General features: G+C 43.2%; 1 protein-coding gene across 1 annotated transcript in view; it reads left to right on the top strand.

Moving 5' to 3' along the window:
* The window catches only part of SLC35G2 (solute carrier family 35 member G2), a 221,485-nt gene extending 200,393 nt beyond the window's left edge, over positions 1-21,092 (top strand). The window contains exon 2 of the mRNA XM_078667897.1: positions 19,340-21,092. Within this exon, the coding sequence (XP_078524023.1) occupies positions 19,359-20,597 (1,239 nt within the window). The 5' untranslated portion in view covers positions 19,340-19,358 and the 3' untranslated portion in view covers positions 20,598-21,092. The remainder of the gene's footprint in view (positions 1-19,339) is intronic.
* Positions 21,093-26,479: the final 5,387 nt, after the last annotated feature.

Below are 26,479 nucleotides of genomic sequence, written 5' to 3'. Positions count from 1 at the left end.
GCAGACCAATGCCACTGCCAACGCAAAGGTGCCATCAAAACCTCCTCCTCACACACAACACTGACCTATGGATCAGCTTCTCATGCAGTTTTCTCCCATCTTCCTCTGTCTCTAACATTCCCTTTGGGCATAAAATCACATGATTTGGACTCTCAGGCAAGCTTTCTATCTCCATCTGCAACAACGGGAACATCATGTTCCAAGCCAATGACACAATCCTGGCCATGATCATCTTTAGTTAACTCACCCTCAAGCCCTCCAACGACCATCCACGCTCCCCTTTTCCATTCACCCATTCGCCACCCCTTCCGGTCCACTTAGACAACACCTCTCACTCCAGACTCTCCTGCAATCTGATATGCTCCTACATCCCTTGCTCACCACTAACACCAGTCCTTGAACAACCCCCCAAAGACCATCTCCACACCGTTCATCTTAACCTCCCACAAACCATTAGCTCACCCTCGGGGCGCCTCCTACACCCTCTTCTCCTCAAGCCCACAGTCGGCCCATAAGTCTTCCCTCCTTTATCACCCACTGCTCTAAAATGTCCCAACTCCACATACCAACAACCTACGTCTCCCCCAACCTTAATTGATGAACATAACTGGCCTCCGTTCAATAAGCCCCTTTCCTCGTTCTCACACCTCCCACAAAGAATGGACATCCTCACATCGGCTCTATCCAATCTAAGCATCTCTCTGTCTTATTGAGTATTTATTATTGTCTTGTGGAGAAGTGTGGCTCAATGGTTAGAGCGGCAGACCCTGATGCAGAGCTCTGGCCTGGGACCAGGGTTCAATTCCTGCCTCGGTGGGTCTTGGGCTCAATTTCCTCGAACCTGATAATTCTCGCCTCGGTGCCTATTCTAATCATGGGTCCCACTCTGCAACTCTGGGCAATAGCTTGTTTAATCTCCACAACGGCCCCAACAGCGCTGGGATGCCTGGCTTCACCTTGGGGGTGCCAGGAGTGGACATTTCAAGGGGAAAAGCCAGGAAGGTTTCCACAGCGGTATGCGTACAGCGCCAGGAAACCCCAGTTGGGGTATAAGTGCGCTTTACAAGTACAAATTCATTTAATTTCATTTCATTATTGTTGCTCCCCTCCTCATCTTCCGTGTACCTTCCCCCCCAACCTTCCAGCATATTGAGAGACAGCCATCTACCCAAACCCAAATGGACACAATCTCCCTTAGACAACTCAGATCATGAGAGTTATGCCGCCTCAAATTCCTCTAACCCCCCCTTGTCTATTCCTGCAGTGGGCTGCCCGATTTCTACCATCATCTCAGACGACAGTCAAAGTCATACACACCATCACGGTGTACGATCATCCCCTCTTAACTTGATACAAATCCCCACTTCCCTCCCTGAGCAGCCAAGTCTGAAAGACAACAGCTTCTCCCTGAACTGGATGCTACACAATTGTCGGTCTGCAGTCAAACACTGTCTAGAGATATCAAACTCGATAATGGCACATAATCTCAATATCCTGATCCTGATCCTCACAGAAATGAGGCTCAAACACTCATCTAATCCCGCTCTAGATCTCCTACTTCCTCTCAATTACTCCATTTTGCGTTGAGACCTGGAAGATAGACATGATGAAGGTCTCACTCGATCCATAGAAACTCCCTGATATGCAGGACCCTACCAGCAACTAATTTTCAGACTTTCAAATGCATGTCAGTGGAAATGTCCACATCCATTACCTCCAACATCAGACTGAATGTGATCCACCGGGTCAAAACAACACCTTCATTGAGGAATGCATGTATCTCTCAATTTATCAGCTCTGACAACACTATCCTCCTTGGAGACTTCAACATTATTTATTATTATTTCATGCATTTATAAAGCTTGCAGCTACCCAACAGGGTCTCCCGGCACTGAAACATGTGGAGGCAAGTTAATTTAGGCAATAGGCAACAGGCGCAAATAAGAAAGAAAAAGAATCAAACCAAGTCACTGAGCAGCAGAGTTTTTAAAAGCTTATGGCAAGCTAGCAGAGAATGACAATTCCTAATGTCACAACGTTCAGCGAAGGGTTATGACAGTGTTCAGAAATATGATGGCGCTCTACAGGTAGTGGTTGTAAGGGTGATTTTGAGGCTTGAAATGGTTGGTGCTACTTGATCAGAGATAACCCTAATCTCTGAAAAAGAGGGGAGAGAAAACTCTACCTTCTGTATATATGTGTGCAGGGTCAAGCGCACACAACCTAAGTACGTTCAATGGTATGTTGTATGTCTTTCGATGAAAGGATAAGATCAAACTTCACTTTTGTTGTTTCGTATCTTATTTATTTAGTCCAGTGAAAGTATTTGTTTTACACGAAAACCAGCCGACACGTGTTTCGTCAATAACGGGGTGGACCCGTGACTCTTCAGGGCTGTCGAAGTTAGGCTGAGGACAGTATCGTCAGACCGGTGATAATTCCAACCCGGTCCTAATCGGGTGCAACAAATAGTGGAAGACGCGAAGGGGAGTAATTCCAACGAGTCTAGGAAATGTATCAGGGTAGAAAGGTCCGCCGTCGGGTATGCGGTCGGTCACACAACACAAGCAAGCTTATCCGCTTGCCCCATTTCTTCGGCTTTATGCCGTGGTGTGGAAGACGGAGAGTAGTCCGTCGGTAAAACAAATACTTTCACTGGACTAAATAAATAAGATACGAAACAACAAAAGTGAAGTTTGATCTTATCCTTTCATCGAAAGACATATAACATACCATTGAACGTACTTAGGTTTTGTGCGCTTGACCCTGCACACAATTCCTAATGTCAATTGGGAGGGTATTCCAGAGCTTGGGGCCCAGGTAAGAAAAAGAGCGACTCCTCATATGGAGAAGTCAAAACCTGGGACCTGAAAACAGTGTGAGGCTGCAGGAGCTCAACTGTCGAGCCGGCACATAAGGTGTTACCAATCTTTGAATATAGGAGGGGGCAAGGCCACATTCGGCACAAAACATGTAACAGAGGGCCTTGAACTCAATGCGCTTATTGACTTAAAGCCAATGGAGTTGATGGAGCAGAGGAGACGCAGAGGCACATCTAGGAAGATGGAAAAGAAGACAAACTGCTGCATATTGAATGACCTGCAACCAATGTATTGAGGCTTTATCTGCACCCAGATACAGCACATTACCATAGTCCAACCTGGATATCACCAGCGCCTGCAGAACTGTTCTGTGAGCTGCTGGTGAAATTAGCCAGTTTTTATCCATCTAAGAGCAGCAAAGCAGGATGCCGTAACCCTAGACACCTGAGGTTTAATGGAAAGATTTTTATCAATAATAAAACCCAGGTGTTTTACTTTAGGGACAGAGGCAGGCATAGGGCCCAGAGTGTCAGGCCAGTGTTGGATTCCCCAAAGCTCAGGGTTATTACCCAGAATAATCACCTCAGTTTTGGGGCCGTTTAGCTTCAGAGCATTACTGGTCAGGCACGAGCCAACATTCCTCAGGCCAAGTTTAAGCAGGGAAGGGTCTAGGTGTTGGGCAGTGGAGAGGGAATATGGGTATTGTCGGCATAAGAAAAGATAGTTAGTCCCGACTTCTCAGCAATGTCAGCCAAAGGGCAAACATATATATTAAAAAGCATATGGCTCAAAATAGAACCCTGAGGCACTCCAGAGGTTAGAGCTAGAGTGTTAGATCTCACTTTGTTCGAGAAGACCTGAAGGTACGGTCTTTTAACATCCACTGGAGAGACGAGGGTAACAGTTATTTGGGCAATTTTACCTCCTTTCTCAAAGACAATGATCTCCAACAACACTGCCATAAACCCACATGCCACAAAGGTGCCATCCTGGACCTGATAATCTCCAATTCCTCCAACCTTCTGTCATATGCCCCATTCCAGTCAACTGGGCCGACCACTTGCAGATTCCATTTTCCCTATTCAGCTTTATACCAAAACATCCAGGCAACCCAAGAAAGAGAAACTGTGATTCATGGACACATCCAACCTTAACACAGAAGTCATGGCCATTATAGCCCTTCCTGTCCTAATTTCGATTATACCTCATCTTGATATTAATGAGGCCACCAATAAGTACAACTCTTGCTTGGAATCCCTTATTGACAAATGTGCACCCCTGAAGTGCAAATTATCCAGACCAAAACCCTCTTGTCCTTGTTTCTCAAAAGAACTTTATGAAGAAAGAAAGCTTGTCAGAAATTTGAGAACGAATGTAGACTAACACCCTTTCACTTGAGTATGATTAAGCTTTGTAAAGCAAGAAAACATTACAAAGACCAAATCCTCAGAGCCAAATCCTCCCATATTCTAGCCCTCATGAATTCTGCAAAGAACAGACCAAAGCTCCTGTTTGAGGTTATCGCACAGACTACAAACTCCTTCACCACTTCAGCTCCTAAGTCATCGGTAGCCCACTGCAACAACTTTGTGGATTTCTTTGATAAAAATGTTAGAAACATCCATATCTCGCTACATACCAGCGAATCCTGAGAAACTGTGGAGTTTCTTCCATGAACGTTGCTGTACGCATGGTCATCTTTCTCCCCAATTTCTAGATGGGACCTAGAACGAACAATCCCCTAAGTGAATCCCACAAACCGCCTTCAGGAAGACATTCAGGGTTCTATTAGCAAATTTCTTGCCACACACCTACTCCCATTATGGACCAACATAGTCAACTCCTCTCTCCAACAGGATCTATTTCCAGAATGACTAAAAGTGGGTCAAGTCTCTCCTCTCCGGAAAAAAACACCCTCTCGATCCAGAGAACATGAACTACCGCTCAGTCGCCACATTCCTATTTTTAGACAAAGTCATTGAAAGTTGGGTAGCATCCCAACTCACTTCACACAATCGAACAAACAAACTCCTAGACACTTTCCAATCAGGTTTCCGCCAGGACCACAGTACAGAAACTGCGATCCTCCAAGTAGTCATAACTCCCTTACAATCCTTGACTCTGGTAACTCCTGCCTTCTGGTTCTTCTAAATTTGTCTATTTTATTTGACACTGTCAGCCATCTGGATCTCAACACCCATGGGATGTGAAGGTACAGTCATCAACTGGTTCTCCTCATACCTAAGAAACCTTTCCCAAATTGGGAAAATGGGTAACTCGTTCTCAAGAACAGTCAGTGTACTTCAAGGAGTCCTTCAAGGCTTGATCCACTCCCCACTCCTCTTTAAACACAACCTAGAACCACTATATGTGATTCTTAGAAACTCTTTCTCAGATTCTCTTCCTCCTCTATGCCAACGACACTCAAATATGCTTGAAAATCTCATCCCCAGAAAATTTTGCCATTCTTTCAATCATGCTTTTAAAGATTCAAAACTGGATGTCTAACCACCGTCTAAAACTCAACCCAACTAAAATAGAATTTCTTTTGAGTTCAACTCTGAAAGTAAAAAAAATCCAGTACAGGAATGGACGGCTAACTTTCCAGCCCTAGAATTGCTGCTCTGTTATTGTCCAGAGTGTTAGATCGCTTGATATCATTGACAATCATCTCAGTCTTCATAGCCATATCGCAGCCATGGCCAAAAGCACACAATACTAACTTGGGCAACTTTGGAGCATCAGGCAATTGATCCCCGATCAAGAGCTCTAAACAGTGGTGCAGTCTCTTGTTCTCGCCAGACTAGATTATGTAATTACCCTTCTCTCAGGCATTCCCAAAGTTTACCTAGGACCACTGAGAGCAACACTACATGCAGCAGTGCGCTTCATTTTAGGTCTCAAGAAATGTGACCACATTTCCCCTGCCCTGCTAACCCTCCAATGGCTTCCAATTGAAACACGGGCCCAATTCAAAATCACCTCTAATCGAGAAGCAGAAAATCTCTGGAGCAAACAGCGGTTCCAGAAATGCCCATTCCCTGCTCCTGGAACCACCACCTTCAGTCAAGAATGATACATGAGCAATCATTCTCTGGCAGTGCCACATGAATCTGGAACTCTCTGCCTCCCTCCCTCCACCTAACCACTTTCCTATTCACCTTCAAAAAGGACCTCAAGCTCCTCCTATTTAACAGGCACCTTGGTTAATCAAACTTGATCATACATAAGTACTCTCTCTACCAAGATCAGAAGAACCTAAACCATCTAAATCGATGTTTTAACACGTTCAGCGCGGCGCGAATTTTCGCGCTGTGCTGAAGGTTCTAAAAAACGGGCGTGGCCGTGACGGAATGGTTCCGTCATAAGCACAGCCCAACCGGCGTTCGTGACGGAACCGTTCCGTCACAAGCATCGAAGGGGTTAACTGTGTACAAACGTTTACCAACTTTTGCAGTTGTCTCATGAGGTAACTCCTGAACGCATCCACCAATGTAAATGTTCGAGTTTAATTACTTTAACTGGAACTCGCTGTTACCCATGTATGATACTACTGTTGTAAAGCTCTCTGATGTCTTCAGGCCCTGTCCGCCATATATAAAATTGCACAAATAAACATAAAATAAAAAGAGCTGCAAAGCTTGAGACACCATTAGCCTAAGTTGTGAAGCACCAGCAGTCTTGTAAGAGGTGTTGGCAGTAACCAATGAAAACAGTGCACACTGAGTAGACAGGCATGAAATTGCCTGAACGTAGGCCAAATCAGAGATGAGGATAGAAGGCAGGGGGAACAACCATACTTGAAATATTGGTAGAGAATTGCATATTGCAAACATGCCAACAATCTGGATAACTGAGCTAGCAGGTAGGTTAATGTACGGTGTACCTGTAGCCAAGATCAGTATGAAGTCTGCTGAACATTAATTTCTGTCTCAGTGACACCGCTTAGTGGCTTGTGCCTGCCTGAAGAGATCTGCGTGCAATTTAAAGATCAGATTGTTTGGTGAAAAAGTTGAACATTAAAAGAACTTAGTAAGAAGATATCTGGGTGAAAATTTTAATTTATAAATTACTGAATTTCCTTAAACATACAGGCTGGGCCTTCTAGACAAAATGAGCGTGATTACAAAAATGTAAACACATGTGAGTCATATAATCTATGCTAATTTGGGAGTGGCTAATTGATGATGCTATGTCATTATTTCTGTTATACCCATTATAGCCTGCTTAGAGTACTTAAAAACATTACCTTTTGCCTTGCATTTCTCCATAAAATAATATGCTTTTAATTTCCATCCTGTCTTGAACACTGCTGCTGACCCAATGCTCTTTAAATGATTCAATTTGGCAATTAAGTAAGAACTAGAGGTGTTTTTCAGTCTTTGTAATCTCTTGCCAACTTTAATGCCTCAATGTGCTTAAAAATGCCCCCATTTGTTACTAATTTTCACAAAACAATTCACGGAGAAAAGATTATTTTACATTCGGTCCAGTTTTGACTATTTTTTAGTTTGACCCAGCCATTTAAACGCTATTATATATTTTAGCAAACGTTCTTATCCAAAATTATTTTAAATTCTATATTTGTCACCAATAACCTCCAAAATCCATGAGGGAGGAAGGTGAGAGAAGGGTAAGAAGTGTATTTTTTTCATAAATTTTTTTGAGTGACACGCAGGGAAATGGTCCTGTATGCGGTAAAATGCCACATGAACTACTATTTTCTCAGCAAAGTCCTTGTGGCCAGACCACACCCCTGTAAAATTACTTTTCCGTCCTCCCCAGCTTACAAACCTGGATGAAACGTGGTAGTGTGGGGTTGTCCCCACTTGTGTTTTGCACATTATCTCTTCACTTTTGCACCTTGACTAATGGAGAATAATAAAATCATTATCTACCTTCAGTTTCCCTGCAGCGTGAGATCATTGGGACACCAAAGATTTCTCTGCATTTTGTTTTTGATTGACATCCTGTTCGGCTAAAAGTTTCCTACTACTTGGTCACAGCCCAAATGGTTGGATATTCCTGGCTAAGCCCGTGCAACGAACTTACAAAAGATAAGTCTTTCTTTTCTTTCTTTCAAAAACTTTTATTCGATTAATGTTCTGTTGAATCATAAAAAGTACATTTACAAAATCGAATAAGTAATATAAAAACACAGGATTATAATACAATTAAAAAAGGAACAAGCTAGTAGTTAGGACATAGCTAAAAAACGACAATTTCAAAATGATCAGAAGACGGTGATTAACAGCACATCAAGATGAAGAAAGCCCTATGTTACAACGCATTCTCAAACATGATTTTAGAAAAAGAGCTACACATTTGGCTACATGTGGAGTGTCTAACATCTGGAGTGCCAGATAAGCTGGCCGACATGTTCTCAACCCCATTTTTCGAAGGAGTGGAATGATCCAGCGTTTGCCAGTTTGTTCGTAGTAGCGACAGAACAAAGTAAGGTGGATGGTCGATTGTGGTGATACACCATCACACGGACACTTTGCCAGATCATGTGACCAGTTTAGCACCTTAGGGAAGGTAACAAGGCGGAAAAAAGAGTTGAAACGAAACCTCGTTAAGACAAATTTTTCGTGATTAATCAGAAAGAATGTTAGATAAGGCTGAATACCTGGGGAGGTTTGGACCATCAGAATTTGCACGTTTGTTGGCTTGGAAACTTCATTTAAAAGGCGGAGGTCTCTCAAATGATTTAAACAGAGAGCTTTCAACGCCTTTCTACTGGTGTCTAACAGAGTCGATGGTTCGGTGAGGTAAAAAGCACAATTCAGATCTGTTAGGAAGTTGGAGACATAAAGAAGCCATGGGATTTTTTTCCATTTCACCAAGGATAGACAGTCTTGTAGTAGGGAGCGGGTTAGGTGGCATTGGGGTTTGGTCCAAATACGGTGCCATAAAAGAATCGGCTCGCATCTAATATTATCAATAATGTAATCCATACCCAGCTCGATATGGGAACCGTATATTGGAGCACTATGGGGAAGTGCCAGAATGTTTTTTAGGAACCCATTTTGGACCAGTTGTAATCCGTCTACAGAAGCGTAGCCCCAAACGCCAGCACCGTAGGTTGCTACACTGTGGCATTTTGCATGGTAAATTTTAAGCAGCTCTTTTGGGGCCGGTTTGTCCAATTTTCTTGAGAAAGAAACAAGAGCTGAAGTTGCTCTTTGAAAGAGCATTTTTTTACTTGCAACTCCTGCTTTCCAATCTAACTGATCATCCATTAAAATGCCTAAGTAAGGGTATTGTCTAGCACGCTCCAATCTGACCTGATTAATAAAGATGGGTTTGGGTTTCTTCGCCTTGGGACCAAAGTGCATAACATAGGTCTTACTCTTATTAACTTTTAGCCCCAAAGAGAGCATAAACCGGCAATATTTGTCTAGTTGTTTTTGCAACTGCGTTAATGTCCTTGCTAAGATGACAGAATCGTCCGCATATAATAAGGCGGGGATTGGACGGTGATTAATAGATGGTAAGTCCTGGTTTCCCTCCAGCATGGCTGTCTCAACCCCGTTGGTATAGAGGTTGAACAGGAAGGGGGCCAGGACACACCCTTGCCTTACTCCTCTGTTTATTGTAAATAGGGATGTTAATTCACCGCATAACCCGTATCTCACGCACGCTGTAGCGTCAGAATAGAGCTCGCGGAGGAAGTTAATAAGAGGAGGGTCCACCCCAAGTTCGCTAAGAATGGACCACAGCTTAGAATGGATCACACAGTCGAAAGCAGAGCTAAGGTCGACATACACTATATATAGGTTGCCGCCCTTAGCTCCGGCATATTTACCTATTAAAAGGGTTAAGTTTAATGCCTGTTCGACTGTGCCAAGTCCCTCCTGGAACCCGTACTGTAGGTCGGTCATGATGTTATTCTCAGACGCCCAATCCAGGAGACGTTCCAGGATCAGGCGCCCGGCAACTTTCCCCAGGGAGTCCAGGAGAGAAATGGGTCTGTAACAGGCAGGGTTATTGCGATCCCCCTTTTTGAAGATGGGTAGTAAAATGGAGGAGGACCAGGAATCTATGAGGCCGATTTTCGAGGCTGCCGCCATCACCTGGGTGACGACAGGAGACCACAATTCTATATTATTTACAAAAATATCTACAGGGACCCCGTCAGGGCCAGGCGCCTTGCCAGATTTGGAAGATGTTAATGCCTGAATGACCTCACTAAGGCTAAAGGATAATTCGATGGGATAAACCTGTGTCTTAGCGGGGTCATCTGCTGGGTTGGCCGTTTTTGTAGTGTCAACTGGGGACCCCCCGAATATTTTTGAAAAATGGGTCACCCACACGTCAGCAGGCACAGCCACATCAAGGTGCTGTGGCGCGTTAGCATTAGTTAGAAAGGGTGACTTGACGACTCGCCAAAACTGAGAGCTGTCTTTATTTAGGCAGCTTTCGTGGAGTTGGGACCATAAGTTTTTCTTTAGCTCCTTTTTACAATTTTGTTGAGCCATTTTATAAAGCTTTCTTAGTTTAGCTATCTCCGTTGGGTTTCTATTTGTGTTATGTAGTGCCTTTTTTAATGCGGATAGGGCTTTACGACAAGCTGTATCAAACCATCTTAGAGATCCCTGAATACCAGGTTTGTGATTGCGGAGTAGCTCGGACCGCATTACTGATAAAATCTCTGAAAAACTACTTAAAATCAGCTGAGGTGGGGAATCCTCTGCCAGGCAGTTGGTTATCCAAGGAAGGGTTTTTGATATAACATTGCCACTGATAACTACCGGATATATTTTGGACCATTTCACAGAAAATCCATTTAGTTTATCCATGGCCAGTGATTGCTGGGTTAATTGGCTGATCTTATTGGGACGCCGAATGCCAATTTCTATGGATAAAGTGATACTATTGGGAAAGTGGTCGCTAGAGATATCTGTGCCAGTGCTAAACCGTTGGAGTTTGCCTTTTAGCGCTAAAGAGCATAAGATAAAATCGATGGTGCTGAACATGCCCCTACCATGGAAAGTGGGTCTAAATTCGGCTGGAAAATCCGCTAAGTTGTTGGCATAGTCTAATTCCATTGTGAAAAGACAATCGTTCAAAGCATTACCTAAAAATGAGTGCGTAAAGTGGGATAGTGGACAGTCATGTTCGTCTAACAGACCACAAATACCTTTCATATGATTGGCACACAGTGAAACATTAAAATCTCCCCCCCATACCACATAGCAAACGAGTGTTGGGTGCTTATTACATTGTTCATTAACAACAAACAAGATTTCTTTTACAGACTTAACACATTCAATTGGGCACAGGTTGTTATAAAAATTAATAAAAAGATGCAACGTACAATTACTAAATACAACCTTAATGATTTGAAAGTTCGCGGTGGTATATAAAACAGATGAGTTTATTGAGAACAATTTGTTTGAGATATACACCACTAAACCTCCCTTGGATCTGCCATGTGTGGTAATACTGGCTGGGGAGTGGAACGTTTTGTAGCCCTGAATGTGAATAGGGTCTATAGCCCACGTTTCCTGTAGACAAACTATTTGGTGGGGGGTTACTGTGTCCAACCATGGTTTAAGTTTTAGCTTTGAACGAAGACCCGCGACGGTCCAAAATAGAACAGAGAGCTGATGGATAGAAGGAGTGAGCTTTCTGGTGTTCAACTTAAGGTCTAAAGTTAAAATACCTGGGCTGAGAGAAGTATGTACTAGTGGAACGACAGAAAGTGTATCCAGTTGGACTTCTTTATTAGTAACAGAATGTTGATATAGTGTAGGTGGGATAATTTGTGCTTCTGAGGGTGGTGCTTGTGGAATGGGTAAAGTACTAGTTGGGAGAGGGGAAGACGTAGAGTGATCAGGGTGGTCTAATGAATTAGACACTGGAGAAGGTGGAGCAGTGCCATCCAGATGACTGTCGGGTGGTGGTCAATCCACCATCTCCAGGAAGTCGTATCTGTTGGTCACTGCCACACCTCTCCATCCAAGGGTTGGAGCTACGTCTCTACCCCCAGTGTTTGACCAATCGACCCAATCACGTCTTCTATTCCAGTTACCAACTTGAGTCCAATTCCATTCAGGACCGGTGTTATAGTGCTGGACTGGAGGATAGAAGAAGGAGAGTCTTTTAGTACCAATTCCATCGGATGTATATTGCGTACCCCAGGAGCAAATATGCTCTACAGTGTGGGGATCCTCAAAGTTAACGATGACACAGTCACCCGGGAGAGATTTTAGCTCTTTTCCTATCCAGGGGACTCTGCGAACTGTTATAACTCTGTTGTCAGAATAAGGGGGAAGAGGCCTATTGACAGAAAGCCAATGGAGTACCTTATTTCTAAGGGACCAGCCTGGTTCCTCCGAGTTAGAGTTCAACTCGGGGACCCCTGTCATGATGACAACGTATGGAGCAGCTTCTGGGGGGAGATGAATGGAATGACCACCCTTCCTTCTGTTCTTATAGGTGGTATTTTGTAGCCCTAGATTGTTAGTTTGCTTAGGGGGCGGGATGATGGGCTGAACAGGTGGAGGGTCAGGGGTAGTCAATAGGGTAGGGGTGTTAGTCACCCTTGGAATAGAAGGTTTGGAATGGGAAGCCCCTACTGTAGTATTTGACTTTGTTGGTCTTGTTGCTGTTGCCCCATCATTGGGATTTTTAGATTGTGGTTTTTGAACCGTACGTTGTCCCAATGTATGGCTAGGGGCAGACCCTTTATTGGTTTTTATCGTTGACGATAACTCTTCTAGCTTTTTTTCTATTTTTAAAAGGGTAAATTCAAGCGGTTGGAGGTAAGATTTAATTAGGGCCCCCAACCTATCTAATAGTTGGTTATTTAGACCGTGGGGATCGCTATTACTACCCATGTTACTGGTGGCGCTAAGATTAACTGATGTGGTGGAAAGGTTTATTGTATCTGAGGGAATAAGATTCCCTTCGTCCAGTGGAGGGGCAACTTGTTTGGGGGTTTGATTAGTAGAAAGGGATTGAGGATTAAGGTGCGTCGTTTTTTGGGATTGTTTGTGGGAATTTTTGTTTTGCTTGTGACTCCTGTTGTGCTGTGAGTTCTTTTTATTCTTTTTGTTCTTCCCTCCATAATACCCCGAATTGTGGTTAAGGTAGGGTCGTCCCTACTCGGGCTAGTGAAAAGAGCTGGTGTCTGCTCCAAGGATGTAGATAACTGAGATGTTTGAAGGGCTGATAGCTCAAGTGAGACTGACAGGTCCACAGTACCTGGGACAGAATGAGGGTCAACCAGCAGAGTGTCAGGTTCTAAGGGGCGCAGGGGGGTTTTGGCCGCCGCCAATAAGCCCAACGAGGAGCGCTTTGCGGTGGTCAAATCCTGTGAAACCCTCCGTTCTAGTAGAAGTACGCCTTGATTGATGGCGTCATTAGCTCTGGCAATAAACTGGTCGATTGGGCCAGTAGTTTGAGCAGTACGGACCGCCTTATTACTCCTGGTTCCTCTGGGAGACATAGTTCGTAGTGGTGGGACCCAAGAAAAGGAAATTACACAATAATAGGAGCTAGAGCGAGGAGTAGGTGGTAATATAATATATGCAGGTATACAAATGTCAATGGGGTAGCCCAGTCCAGTCTTACCCGGTCTTGAACGGGCTTAAACGGGCCCGCCCTTGGCCTGGGCTTAGCTCCGCGCTTGGCCCCGCACGCGTCCCGCGTGCGCGTCAAACGTGATCTGTATATGGCGAGAGGGGGGCGGGAAGAGGACCAGCTGCGGCGAGTCTTCAGCGCAGCGCCCGCTGGTCCTCGCAGTCCCGCAGGGTAAACGGCGTCAGTGGATGGCTCCTCTCTTACTCAGAGAATCCTTGGGGTCTGAAGCCTCGAGCGGCGCCCGCGAAGCGGGGGCCGCGTGGAGTGGGTTCGTAGGCTGGGAAAAGAACACTTGTCCTGAAAGCAGAAAGATCGTCCCTCAATAAACAACGCGGTGCACAGAGCTCCCAGCGCTCTGCTCTTTAATCCAGGCGAGAGGGGGGCGGGAAGAGGACCAGCTGCGGTGAGTCTTCAGCGCAGCGCCCGCTGGTCCTCGCAGTCCCGCAGGGTAAATGGCGTCAGTAGATGGCTCCTCTCTTACTCAGAGAATCCTTGGGGTCTGAAGCCTCGAGCGGCGCCCGCGAAGCGGGGCCCCGAGGAGTGGGTTCGTAGGCTGGGAAAAGAACACTTGTCCTGAAAGCAGAAAGATCGTCCCTCAATAAACAACGCGGTGCACAGAGCTCCCAGCGCTCTGCTCTTTAATCCAGGCGAGAGGGGGGCGGGAAGAGGACCAGCTGCAGCGAGTCTTCAGCGCAGCGCCCGCTGGTCCTCGCAGTCCCGCAGGGTAAACGGCGTCAGTGGATGGCTCCTCTCTTACTCAGAGAATCCTTGGGGTCTGAAGCCTCGAGCGGCGCCCGCGAAGCGGGGGCCGCGAGATGTGGGTTCGTAGGCTGGGAAAAGAACACTTGTCCTGAAAGCAGAAAGATCGTCCCTCAATAAACAACGCGGTGCATAATGGAGTCTTTAAAAGAAAAAACGTTGATTTTTGTGTAACGTCATAAAAGGTGATTTTGAGATAAACACGCAGTCTAATTGATGTATTTTACATTTGTAGAAATCCCCTGACGAAGGGCCGGAAAACAGGCCCGAAATGCATTGAGAAATATAAGATTCATGACCGTGGATTAATTTATGTACACAGTCGTGTTACAGGATAAGGCCTGGACGGGCATTTCTGTAACATTAAGAATGAAGTAAAGACATAAGCGCCTCTCTTGTGATGTGTGTGAAAAATATGAAGATTGTAAAACATTTGGATTACGTTGGAAAAAGAAGAAATAAATAAATATGGAAAAAACATAACTTTGTGGCATTTGTTAGATGCAATATAAAGTAAGCTGTGCATCCGGATTGGGGTGGTAATCCGCTCCAGGTTTTTGGGATTTTGTATAATCGTGGCTTGGGCTGACCACGTTTCCGGGTTGCACGCCTTGGATGAAAGGAAATAAAGAAAGTTGCAAGATACAAGAAAATATGGAAACTAGGTGTGCACTCCGTCGTTTCTCATGAATGTCTTTAAAAGAAAGACATAATATATGATAGACTCAACCATGCCATCTTCTTTAGGAAAGGAGGCAGGAGATGTGGGTTATTCTAATCTTCGCTCCCATCAGACTTCTAAAAATGTTAATTTTAGGCTGCACTATCCCTTCTTTAGCTTGTTTGACTGTTAGAGAGCATTTTTTCAGTTTAGGCTTTCTTGAATTGTTTTAATATTATGTAATTATGGGCCACATGTATCAAGATACCCATTTGCGATTCCCAAATAGCGATTTTTAAGAAATCGCTATTTGAGAATCGCAAATTGGTATGTATGTACAAAATCGCATTTTTTTTGCGATTACTTAAAATTCCTTAATTGCGATTAGCAAATTGCGAATCACAATTAAGGAATACTTTCCCTTTCATTTCTATGGGCCAGGAGGCCCATAGGAATGAATGGGAAGTTATTCTCAATTTGCGATTCGCAATTTGCTAATCGCAAATTGAGAATAATTTCAAGGGTGCAGGGGTGTCCAAAGGACACCCTGTTGCACCCCTGAAATATGCATGGAAGCACATGTGGCGCACATACATGCCCTATGGGCATGTATGTGCGTCACATGGCACTTTGAAAAATGCAAAAATTTGCATTTTTCAAGGAATTCGCAATTTACCACCAACTAGAAGTTGGTGGTAATTTGCGATTCCTTAAGGGCATTTTCCACGTGGGATGAACCACAAACCAATCAGCCACATTTGCTACCCCACAGGACAGCCCCCATGGAAATAAAGCATACCATGCACAAGAACTGTGGTGTCATAGAATTCATTCCACACACTCGGGGAGGTACATCTATCATCCTGCTGTATAAAGCTCTCAAGCAGGTAAGGTAACCCCCTATGTGATAGATACATTGGTCGTCTGCATATTCTGCCCCTGAACGAGAATTGGCCGAGTACTCCTTTGAAGGATCTGGACCAGAAAAGATCACGTTCTTGCATTGAAGGCCTGTGCTAGCTTCATCAACACTGCATATCTTTAATTTAAAAAGATAATTTTGGCAAAAGTGCCAAGAAGGGTTCCAGGATATTTACATAGCAGAAGGTGAGCTGTTGGAATTACCGAAAGAGGAGGACTTAAGGAAGCGAGGGGAAGAATGAATGGTTCCAGATAATACTGGCGCTGGTGTTTCAGTTTCAACAGTCTCTACTCAAGCTTTGACTGACTATTTTCTGCAGTATTCTGTATTCCAGCCAAGGAGGAACTATCTTGCTGTTAATCTTTGTGCAGTGGACAAATTGTTCCAATCAATTACTTCCATTGGCCTTCAGAAGTGTCTGAGCTTCTAACTTCACAGAATGGGCTCAATACTTAATTTCAATTTGATAGAGATCGATTTATTTAAGGCAGTTGCAAATGTAAGTGTTTTATTTGTGGCAGCAGTGAGTAATGTTTGTGTTTTTTAAAAGGAGAGAGAATCCAATGTTGTTGAGGTTGCTTGGATTATCCCACTGTTCAAAGACAGTGAGTGAAACTCACCAGCAAGCTATCACGTAATTTCCTTGTTTCGTTCTTCTGCTAAGGTTAATGGGAAGCAATTGCTGCTGCATTTATAGGAATGGAAATTCCCGAATTAATCCATTTCCTCAATCCAGACAACATTTAGTGAGGGAAGTGCTATGGTTAACAAGGTCTGCACCGTTAAGCATAGTACTCTACATAGACCAGTATGATCAAGTGAACAAATACTACTGTCTCTCTATATTTAGTACAGGTTTTTAAAAGACAGACTGCTCGATTTAAGGTGTGGTGGACAGTACTCAGTCACAGTGATTCCTTTTATTGAACAAAAAGTTTGTAGGCGGCTGCTGTCGGGTTTGATGGATCTTCACCAAGTATTTTAAAAGTTTATGTTTTTCAGAAACAAAACCTGAAAGCGGGAATTCGTTTCTGAAAAAAAAAAAAATTATTGCCCCACACCGTGAAAGATATTTCCCGGGGTGTTGCAGTCATTCTTATATTTTTCTGTCGTTCACCACCAAGTATTTCCTGGTGGTGAAGGACCGAAAAAAATGCATTAAATGGTCTACTCTAAATTGGGCGTGTGGTGTAATAACCTTCCTCAAACGGCTCCTACTACTTTGAGGGATGGCTTGTGTTGATAGAAAACCTTAGGTACGCACGTTTCTAAATGAGGCAAGAAGACCAGGGGTTTTGGGGACAGGTTATTCCATCGCCTTTGTGGCAGAGTGCTGTGTCCACCAAACTCTAAATCAGGCCCAAAGACCTTCAATTAGTGGTTTAATGTAAGAATTGTTTTCTAATTTAAGTTGATTACTAAGTTTTATCTTCACATAAATCATTTTAACATTGGGCTATGGCTTATTGTAAAGTGCTCTCTAAGTTCATTTGAATGCGTTTTGTAGTAAAATAAATAAATATATATATATACACACATACATATATCTTTTTCCCAAAACCTTCGAAAAGAAGGAGACTCAGGTCGCACTCCCGGGTTTGGGGATTTGCAATCCTTTTTATTTTAAATCGCTTTGTGAGGTACCGTGATCAAGTTCTCAGTGGAGAAACACACACACACACACACGCACGCACGCCCGCACACACGCACGCACACACACACACACACACAGACACACACACGAAAATGCAGGCACTCACACAGTGTAAAATACATCAATTTAGTGAGCCAACACATTTCGGACATTGCATTTTTCAAAGCTAATACCAGTTAAAACGGTCTCTTTGCCAAGCTGTTTAATACAGGTGGTTGAAACAGTACTTTCACTGGATAGACTATGGATAAATAAAGAGCACTTTGTTCAATTGGTTCATACCGCTGTAAATTCAGCCATCATGTTGTAAGTCAATATATATACGATTTATCACGGTACCGGTATACCTCCAGATTTAGATATCCAAATGCAAAATACATATATATGTATGTATATATTATATATATATATATATATATATATATATATATATATATATATATATATATATATATATATATATATATATATATATATATATATATATATATATATATATATATATATAGAGAGAGAGAGAGAGAGAGAGAGATGTATACCTTCCCAGGAGGAGCAGCAGTGCACTGACAATAGGAAACCAATGAAGAACAATTACCATTGCAAACATTGGGTCTCAAGTGTAGCCAAAAGTGTTGTGCAAATGCAACACCTCTTCCAGTGGCAATGCTGTAGGGCTCCAATTAAGTTCAAACATAGGAGGCTGGTTACAGTGACACTGGAAGTAGAAAGAATGCAGATGCACAGTACAAGCTAAAAGTGGGAGCAGCTGGTGAGGGTTGAGAACAGGGTAAAGAGTGATGGGAGTCGCTATAGGTAAGTAGACAGACACAACAGGCAACAAGGAGTCCGTCACCGAGAGCCATGTGTGAAGGAGGGGTGTATATGGGTGCTCTCCCCTTATAGAAAAGTTAACAACTAATGCATGGTCAATATTGATGATTTTGTTTGAAGTATTTTGAGTATTTTCATGTAATCCCTTTTAAATTATTGGGATCTTAGATTTTAACACAGAGCCATCTCCTCAGCTCTTTATATAGATTTCTAACTTGGGCGTAGTACAAACGATTTCTCTTATTCATCCAGTCACCTGCAGGAAGTTAATACTAGTACCTATGGATCACACTAAGTACATAGCAAATACGTGACATACTGATGTTTATTCATAAATACAATATAATGTCTGTCATTCTACACTGCCGTAATGTCGCAATGTTTGTATGTCAGAATATGATTGGCAGAATATCATCTAACCAAAATATCACGCCTGAAATATTGCTTACAAAAATACTGTTTTATCGGGTCTTGTTGGAGCTTGGAACATTGAGTAGTATTTATTGAAATACTTTAATATCATAGCCAAAATATTGAGGACCAAATTATAGAGGAAGAAAGTCAATATAGATATTTACTGATTTATTATTCTTAACTCTACCTATGTACCTATGTACTTTGAAAGTGTATATATCGTTAACATACATTTATATATAGTTAAGTATAGAAAATCTATACATGTCTGTCCATATTTTGGTTCGAAATATTTTGGCTACGATATTAAGGTATCTCTATATCGCCTACTCAATAGTATGTACCCACACTATCGGATGTAGATTTTGTATAATTAATTCCAATAAATATTTAGGAAGCAATCATTTTGTAATTTGATATATATATATTCTAAAATATTCTGGTGCCTCACCTGTCACAACTGTGTGTGTTCAATGGAAAGTTGAGACAGTTCTCTCATTGTGAGTGAAATAAGTATCCAAAGCTAAGCGATTCTGTCAATATATACCTAAGTTATACTTGATTAAAAAAAGGAATTTTTTTTACACAAATATATGACAATAATTTTTACAGGGTCAGAAGAAACATTTGAAGGAACATTGTTAATAATTTCGAATGATTTTGACATGTTAATTTTTTTCTTACAGCTTTCTTGTCCTTGCGGAAATGGATGCATCTCCATCCAAGCCCTATGCAGCCAAAAAGAGAGTCAAAATACACCCCAACACAGTGACTGTGAAATACACATCCCATTACCCCCAGCCTGGAGATGATGGATATGAAGAAATCAGCGAGGACAATGATGGCTTCATTGAAGAAAACCCAAAGAAAAGACTCCTCGGTGATGGCAAGAGGAAGGGAAGAACTTTCTTTGGAACAATGGATGGTAGATCCCGATCAACCGAAGGCAAAGATAGTGAGCTAGCACAGCAGTTTCAAAGTTTTGCAGAAAGCACAATCTCCCAGTCAAGAAAAACTTGGGCAGTACTCTTTGGGTCTGCCCTGGCCCATGGATGTGTTGCTTTGATCACAAGACTTGTCGCCGACCGCTCTAAAGTGCCCTCACTGGAGTTGATTTTCATCCGTTCTGTCCTGCAGGTGTTGTCTATCGTGGTAGTGTGTTACTACAAGGAGGCACCTTTTGGTCCCTCGGGGTACAGACTGAGACTTTTCTTCTATGGCGTGTGCAATGTCATCTCCATCACATGTGCATACACGTCATTCTCCATTGTTCCACCAAGCAATGGAACAACACTATGGAGGGCCACAACCACTGTCTTCAGCGCTATCTTAGCGTTTTTGCTGGTAGATGAACGAATGGCTTACATTGATATATTAACCGTGGTAAGCAGTATCTTTGGAGTTTGCCTAGTTATGATTCCAAACATCGTTGATGAGAACACATCTTCCTTCAACATTTGGAAGGAAGCCTTTGGATACACTATGACAGTCATGGCTGGGTTGACCACAGCTCTTTCTATGATAGTCTACAGGTCAATCAAAGAGAAGGTGAGCATGTGGACAGCCCTCTTTACGTTTGGATGGACTGGGACCGTGTGGGGAGCCTGCAGCATGTTTGTTCTTCAAGAACCTATCATCCCACTTGATGGGGAAACCTGGAGCTATCTCATGGCTATCTGTCTTTGTTCTACTGTGGCATTCCTAGGTGTTTACTATGCATTAAATAAGTTCCACCCTGCTCTGGTCAGCACAGTTCAGCATCTTGAGATTGTGGTGGCCATGATACTTCAACTCATTGTGTTGCGCATGTTTCCCAGTGTTTATGACCTCATTGGAGGCGCCATCATCCTAATCAGTGTTTTTACCCTAGCTGGATACAAGCTCTATTGGGGCAAGATGGGGAGGCAGGATTATCAAGAAATACTAGACTCTCCCATTAAGTGAGCTGCCATGTGAAGTCAGGGGTTGTTTGCTAGCACATCATTGAAAAAATAACATACACTGCCATGTGATATGAGTGTCTGTTTTGCCAAAGTCTTTTGCATTGTGTTGTTGAAAGAGTTCTATAATGTTTGTGTCTATTAATGTGACATGTGACTTGAATAAAATGCATTCTACAAATGTCAGTGTTGGGTGATACAAAAAGAGTAATTATTATTTTTGTTTTACAATATTCTCTAGTCCATGCTTTTTGTTTACACACAATCAGTCAACTATCTTGTGTCTGCACCAACAATATCCAAAAGGTTCACTGTTTAAAAACTGAGACCCAAGATCAAAAGCTTGCTAGGAGACCATCAATTATTGCCCAGAGTTCTCCATTTTACTCTATTCACTCTACCAAAGCAAACACACATGCAACAGTTTACAAAACAATAAAGTGTGCATAAGCGTATGGTTCTTCTTTGCAGTGTCTGAGTGCTTTATTAGACTGTCATGCTGATGGTGATAGCCGATATGTGTTTTGCTCTTTCTAGTCCTTTATCCTAAGATGGTTATAAACTGTTGGATAAAATGGTGCCACCTTGGAACTTGCCATGAGACAACTAGTACCCAGGCATGAAAAAACACTAGATAGTACTACCCTCATATCGGATGCCTCAGAATGGTTGTCCCTTATAAAACCTGCAAGAACTGTCAAGAAACCTTAATCATGTGCCCTCAGTTTTGCCAATGTATATTTGCATCACTAACTGGCATATACAAATGCCAAATAGAAACAGTATGAGTGGTTAGCTGAAGCTCTGTACCAAATACTAATCCAAAGACAGCAAGTGAAAGTGCAGAGTCGCCCTAGTGAACATTGAAGAAGATACCTAGTAGTTAGCTGGAGTTCCTCATCCAAGCCTCATCCTATGGTGACTAGTCATCTTTTACCATTTGTATAATTTGACTTCCTGCACCCTTAGTCTGAGAGCTCGGTATGACAATTTAGGTGATTTTATGGCTTTGGCAAATTTTTTGCAACCATAGATTTGTTGTGATTTAAATAAAATAATACTTCAGGCTCAATGGATCACATATGACCTATAATGAGGGATGCATTATACAATTCAGCTTCTTTTAATCTTCAAAAAGTGCCTTCACAACTCTGGCCAATTGATTCCTGTGCTTGCGCTTGGGAAGGGTGGGTATATCCCTCACCTTGTGTCAATTTCCAAAGTGAAGATTAAATGTGGATGTATGTTTGTAATTTTTGTTTCAGTCGAAAACACAAAAAACACTTTTAAAAGGCATTTAAAACAGGATGGATTGAGCCATACCTGCTTATAAAATGACTTTTTCAAATATTTTAGCAGATTGTACATGCAAAGCTCAAATGAGCAATTGGCGGGAAGAAAAATAACATCACATCTGTAAAACGTTCCAGATTAGGTAACACATTTGATTGATGTCACAGCTACATTTTGTTTAAAATATGTATTTTGTTGACATTTGAATTTGTTTTTCAGATTTTAAGCTGATTCCGGTTTAGTTCGCAATTATTTCAAAGGAGCAGACGGCAACTGGAATTTAAATGAACCCTAACATTAAAAATATGATTTTTGCGATCTAATATCACCAATTCCAAAGACTTTTGAGCAAGGTATTTATTAGTTAACTAACGTTGTTCTTTAGGTCTTATTCTTGTTTGAAAGTGGTCCTTGGAGAAGATCCTTAGTGCAAATACATAAAAGCAGAAGCATTGACAAAGCCAACAGGTTAGGTGTTGGCTTCCAGTGTTTTGGCTTTGTCAATGGTTGTTTTGTTTTATCATGGCTTTTGTAAAACTTTACTTTTGGGGGAGCTGTTGGGGTCTACCCAATAAAAAAATGGCTAAAAGCAAAATAGTTTTTGTCTCAAAAACACACATTGCAATAGTAGTCCCTGGCACTGCCTGGTACTTCTTTGAATCTAGATGTGCTCCTTGTGAAGTGGTCTGACTCTCTTCCCTATGCTGTATGCTGTAGTGGGCAGAAGAAAACTGTGAGGTCTAAAGCTAATCTTCAAAGGCATTTTCGTAGAATGTTGCTTAGTTCCCACTGCTCAGTCATCTTTTCCAAAACTGACTCCTTTTCTAATTCTCGACCTACCTCTCTTCATCAGTTCAGCGTGCTAGTTATCCAAATTGTCCACAGACACATTCAGTTTCTGAACTATCTCTGGTTTCAAATTAAAGCACCAGTCCGGATCCGGCTACAACCTGTCTCTCCTTGGAGGCCTCAGGTTTGTAAGAACCTCAAGGTTAGTGTGCTGCAGTTTCTGTCGGCCACATTTTGTGTCTTTAGCCCAGGGCCAGTCCTATGACTTTTGGGGCCCCAGGAAGAAAGGAAACGTGTGAGGCCCCCCTATTTTGCATACAGCATGAGAACCCCCGAAAATGACATCATAGGAAGTGCCATCAATTGACTATTTTTGAGCGACTTTACAAGAAGCAACTTTCTTGGTGCAGTTATTACTAAAACAATAACATAAATATTAACATTATTAGAATAAGCACATATATTTTAAATTTCAATTAACTGAAAATACATTATGTTAGTCACACTGGATGGAAAGATTTGGCCTATGTCTCTCCAAAACGTATACGTTCAATCAGATGTTAACAATTTGTTTACAGATTAGTGCATTAGATACTCATATATGCATGCAGTATTTATATAGGACAGGGAATAGCCCTCTTAAGTCATGCAGCGCTTGACCAGGTATGTGAGGCCCAGAGAAGGGATGGCCCATTGTAATGGAGCCCTCTTCCCTTGGTCTCGCAACAATGATCTGGTGCTGCAGGCCCAGTTAATGGGGGTTTCCTCCCCTAGACGTTCCCCTCATGATCCAGAGCTGCGAGGGCCAGGGGCGTGGTTAGGAACTTTCCCATGGGCCTCACATCTATGGTCTAGTGCTGTGAGGCCAAGGAGGTGTGGTCCCACTCCACTATGTCCCCAGCAATAGTCTAGCACTGCTAGGCCAAGGGGAGTGTGGGGGCCCATCCCCAGCATGGGTCCATCTCCTGGTCCTCAAATCTACTGGCTGGTGTGGCAAGGCCCATGAGAGGAGGGCCCACTGACTTGAGCCTCACATCCATGGTCTAGTGCTGCAAGTTTCATATGAGAAGAATCTCCATTTCAGGGCCACGTAGATATGAGCCATCACTGTGAAGGGGCCCTGTCCCCGGGAGCTCACAAGCAGGGTCTAGCACTGTGAGGCCATAGTAGGGTGGCCAATTTCCAACATTCGTTTCACAGGACACTCTGTACCTTTTGAGACACATTGTGTTTGCAGAGACACCAGACGTTTCTTGTGGAGCAAAGGAACTGGAAGTCACATAGAAGATTTTTGGAACTTCATTTTAAATCTCTACCTCTGACACAGACCATCTTAAAAAAATGCAGCTGGAGATTGAGTTTATTGATTGTGATTGTTATTCAAAGTATGTATGATTTCTGATCCTGTTACCATGTCCTGGAGTAAGCCTTAACTACTCACTATTGCAAATTTTAAGTGACAAGTTTAGAAAAAGAACTCTAGTATTCAAATGGAATGAATTGTGTAAGCTTTCAAAGACCAGTAGCAAATCTCAGTTTCTACCTAGCAAATAACCGTTTCTAGCAATTTCTAGTAGCAACCACCGCCACAGGATCTTGTCCAGTGGGTATGTTTTAGTCAGGGAACTGTGAAATTTGACAACTAATCTCAACTTTACCATTTCCACTCATTATGATGGAAATAAACATTATAACTAGAATGACATTTCCCTGAGAAGGGCACCTTTTGGCCATGCTATAAGAATAACTGACACACCAGTTGTGGCCCAGTGGACTAGCTGTAAATTTAATCCCGGCCTCCCACCTGGACAAATTATGTGGTCTTGAGCAATCACTTTTCTGAACTAATTGATGTGCTCTTTTTTTGGCATGATTGGGAGTATTTTGATTCCATTTAAAAACTGCTAGAAAGCGTATGATTACAACATGGACTAAGGACCTTATTACGACTAGTGCAGTCCATTCGACCGCCATAGTCACCATGGCAATCCACCCGCCGCATTACGACTTTGGCGGATGGACCGCCACAGGACAGCTGCAACCGGTCTGAGGCTGCAATATGCTGCCGGTGCCTCAGTGGCACAGCCAAGCATATTACAAGTTGCCTCACCACCATCCTTTTCATGGCAGTGAGACTGCCATGAAAAGGTTAGTGGTGAGGCAACAAAGGGGGCCCCTTTACTTTGCCACCCCCAGTTCCGCCGTGGGAAGGAATGCATGACATGGTGCATTCCTTCCTGTGCAGGAATGTATTGTGGCAGTCTAATGGCGGTGCCTCTCAAGGCTCTCCTATGAGCCTTAGAGAGGCACCGCCACAGCACATCCGCCTGCCAAGGATTACAGTTGTAAACCAGCGGACAGTGTGGGGACGACATTGGCTGTTCTCGGATGTATGAGGTTACAACGCAGTCTATTACAACGCGGTTTTTACATCGCATACCATTACAACGCATAGCGCTTTTGGGTGTTGGATAGTGAATAGTTTAATTTACAATTCCAACTCCAGTCCCCGTGGACACTAGGGAAGGTTATTGGATAGTAAATTAACCTATTCCCTATCCTAGAGCGCCCCCCAGCGCAATGCGTTGTAATAGTTTGCGTTGTAATGACCGCGTTGTAATGGTAGTGCGTTGTAAAAGTTTCGTTGTAAGTGATGTTTACCGCTGTTCTCACATGGAACACTGGTGTGGCACTCCACAGGAGGACCACCAAAGTTGCAATCAGGCCCATAAATATTATCTGGGAGAGGAAAAGTGTCCAGTCATATGGGATATTCACCTAAATGCAATACTGTGGTAAATATATAGCCGGTGCCACTGAAACTATGCAATTGTGCGTTCATGATGGTTTCCCATAATTATGGATTTGCCGTATTTGCTACATATTCCATCATCTGCTACATAATCTAAAGATTTTAAACCAGAGGTTCAAAAGTTTTCTAAAAACCCAGCAACACGTGTTGCCATGCAATGAAAGGCCCATTTCAGAGGTTCACTGGTCTCCTATTGGTTGCTTATTACTATGTATGGGCATTAAACTGATACTAATGAGGGGCAGCCTATGCGCTGACAGTGTTAACAAGCGTAAAATGAGAGAATAATAAAGTAATACTATGACAAAATACACTGCATGATACTGCATACATTTTTTTAACCACATAATTTAGTGAACCCTGCCCCACAATTTGTCTGCCCTCTGTTGCATAATTACAGTGGCCCTGTGCATAGCCTTTGCACCACGCAGTAGTGTGTCACAGTCCTGGCTCTACTAATTTAATCAACTATTTGTTCCTGGGGGGGCGTGGCTAGCAGCCGATGAGAGCGGACGCAGCCTAGCGAGGCTCCCGACCCTCGGCCCGCTTATCCGAAATTCATCCGGAATTGGACGTGGAATCCCCGTGGAAATCGGGTCAATTCCGCGTTACCCATCTGTGCCTGCTTCGGTTGGGTGGCGCGCCGGCAGACCGGCCTCAATCGGCGCTGAGAGCTGCGAGGTGCCCGGGAAGACGGAGCGCAAAATGGCGGCGTGAGGCGGCAGAGGACTGCGAACTATCGCCAGCAGAGACCCGGAACACCGCCGTGTGACACCTGCGGCCCAGTGCGTTAAAGATTGGCCTCGAGAGGCGCCCCGGCGGCGGCGGACCCTGAGGGAGCGTGTGCGGAGCCAGGACGCCCGGAGGAGACTCCGAACTCGTGGAGCCCGGAAATTTACGCCCCGGCTTGTGGGCCTACAGCCCCTCTGGCGTTGGCGCGTCGGCGCTTGGGGGTGCACTGTGAGCGGAGCCTAGAGCGAACACCAAGAGGA

The sequence above is a fragment of the Lissotriton helveticus genome, chromosome 11, assembly GCF_964261635.1.
Source record: "Lissotriton helveticus chromosome 11, aLisHel1.1, whole genome shotgun sequence".
NCBI classification, from domain to species: Eukaryota; Metazoa; Chordata; class Amphibia; order Caudata; family Salamandridae; genus Lissotriton; species Lissotriton helveticus.
This window is presented reverse-complemented; position numbering and strand designations above follow the sequence as displayed.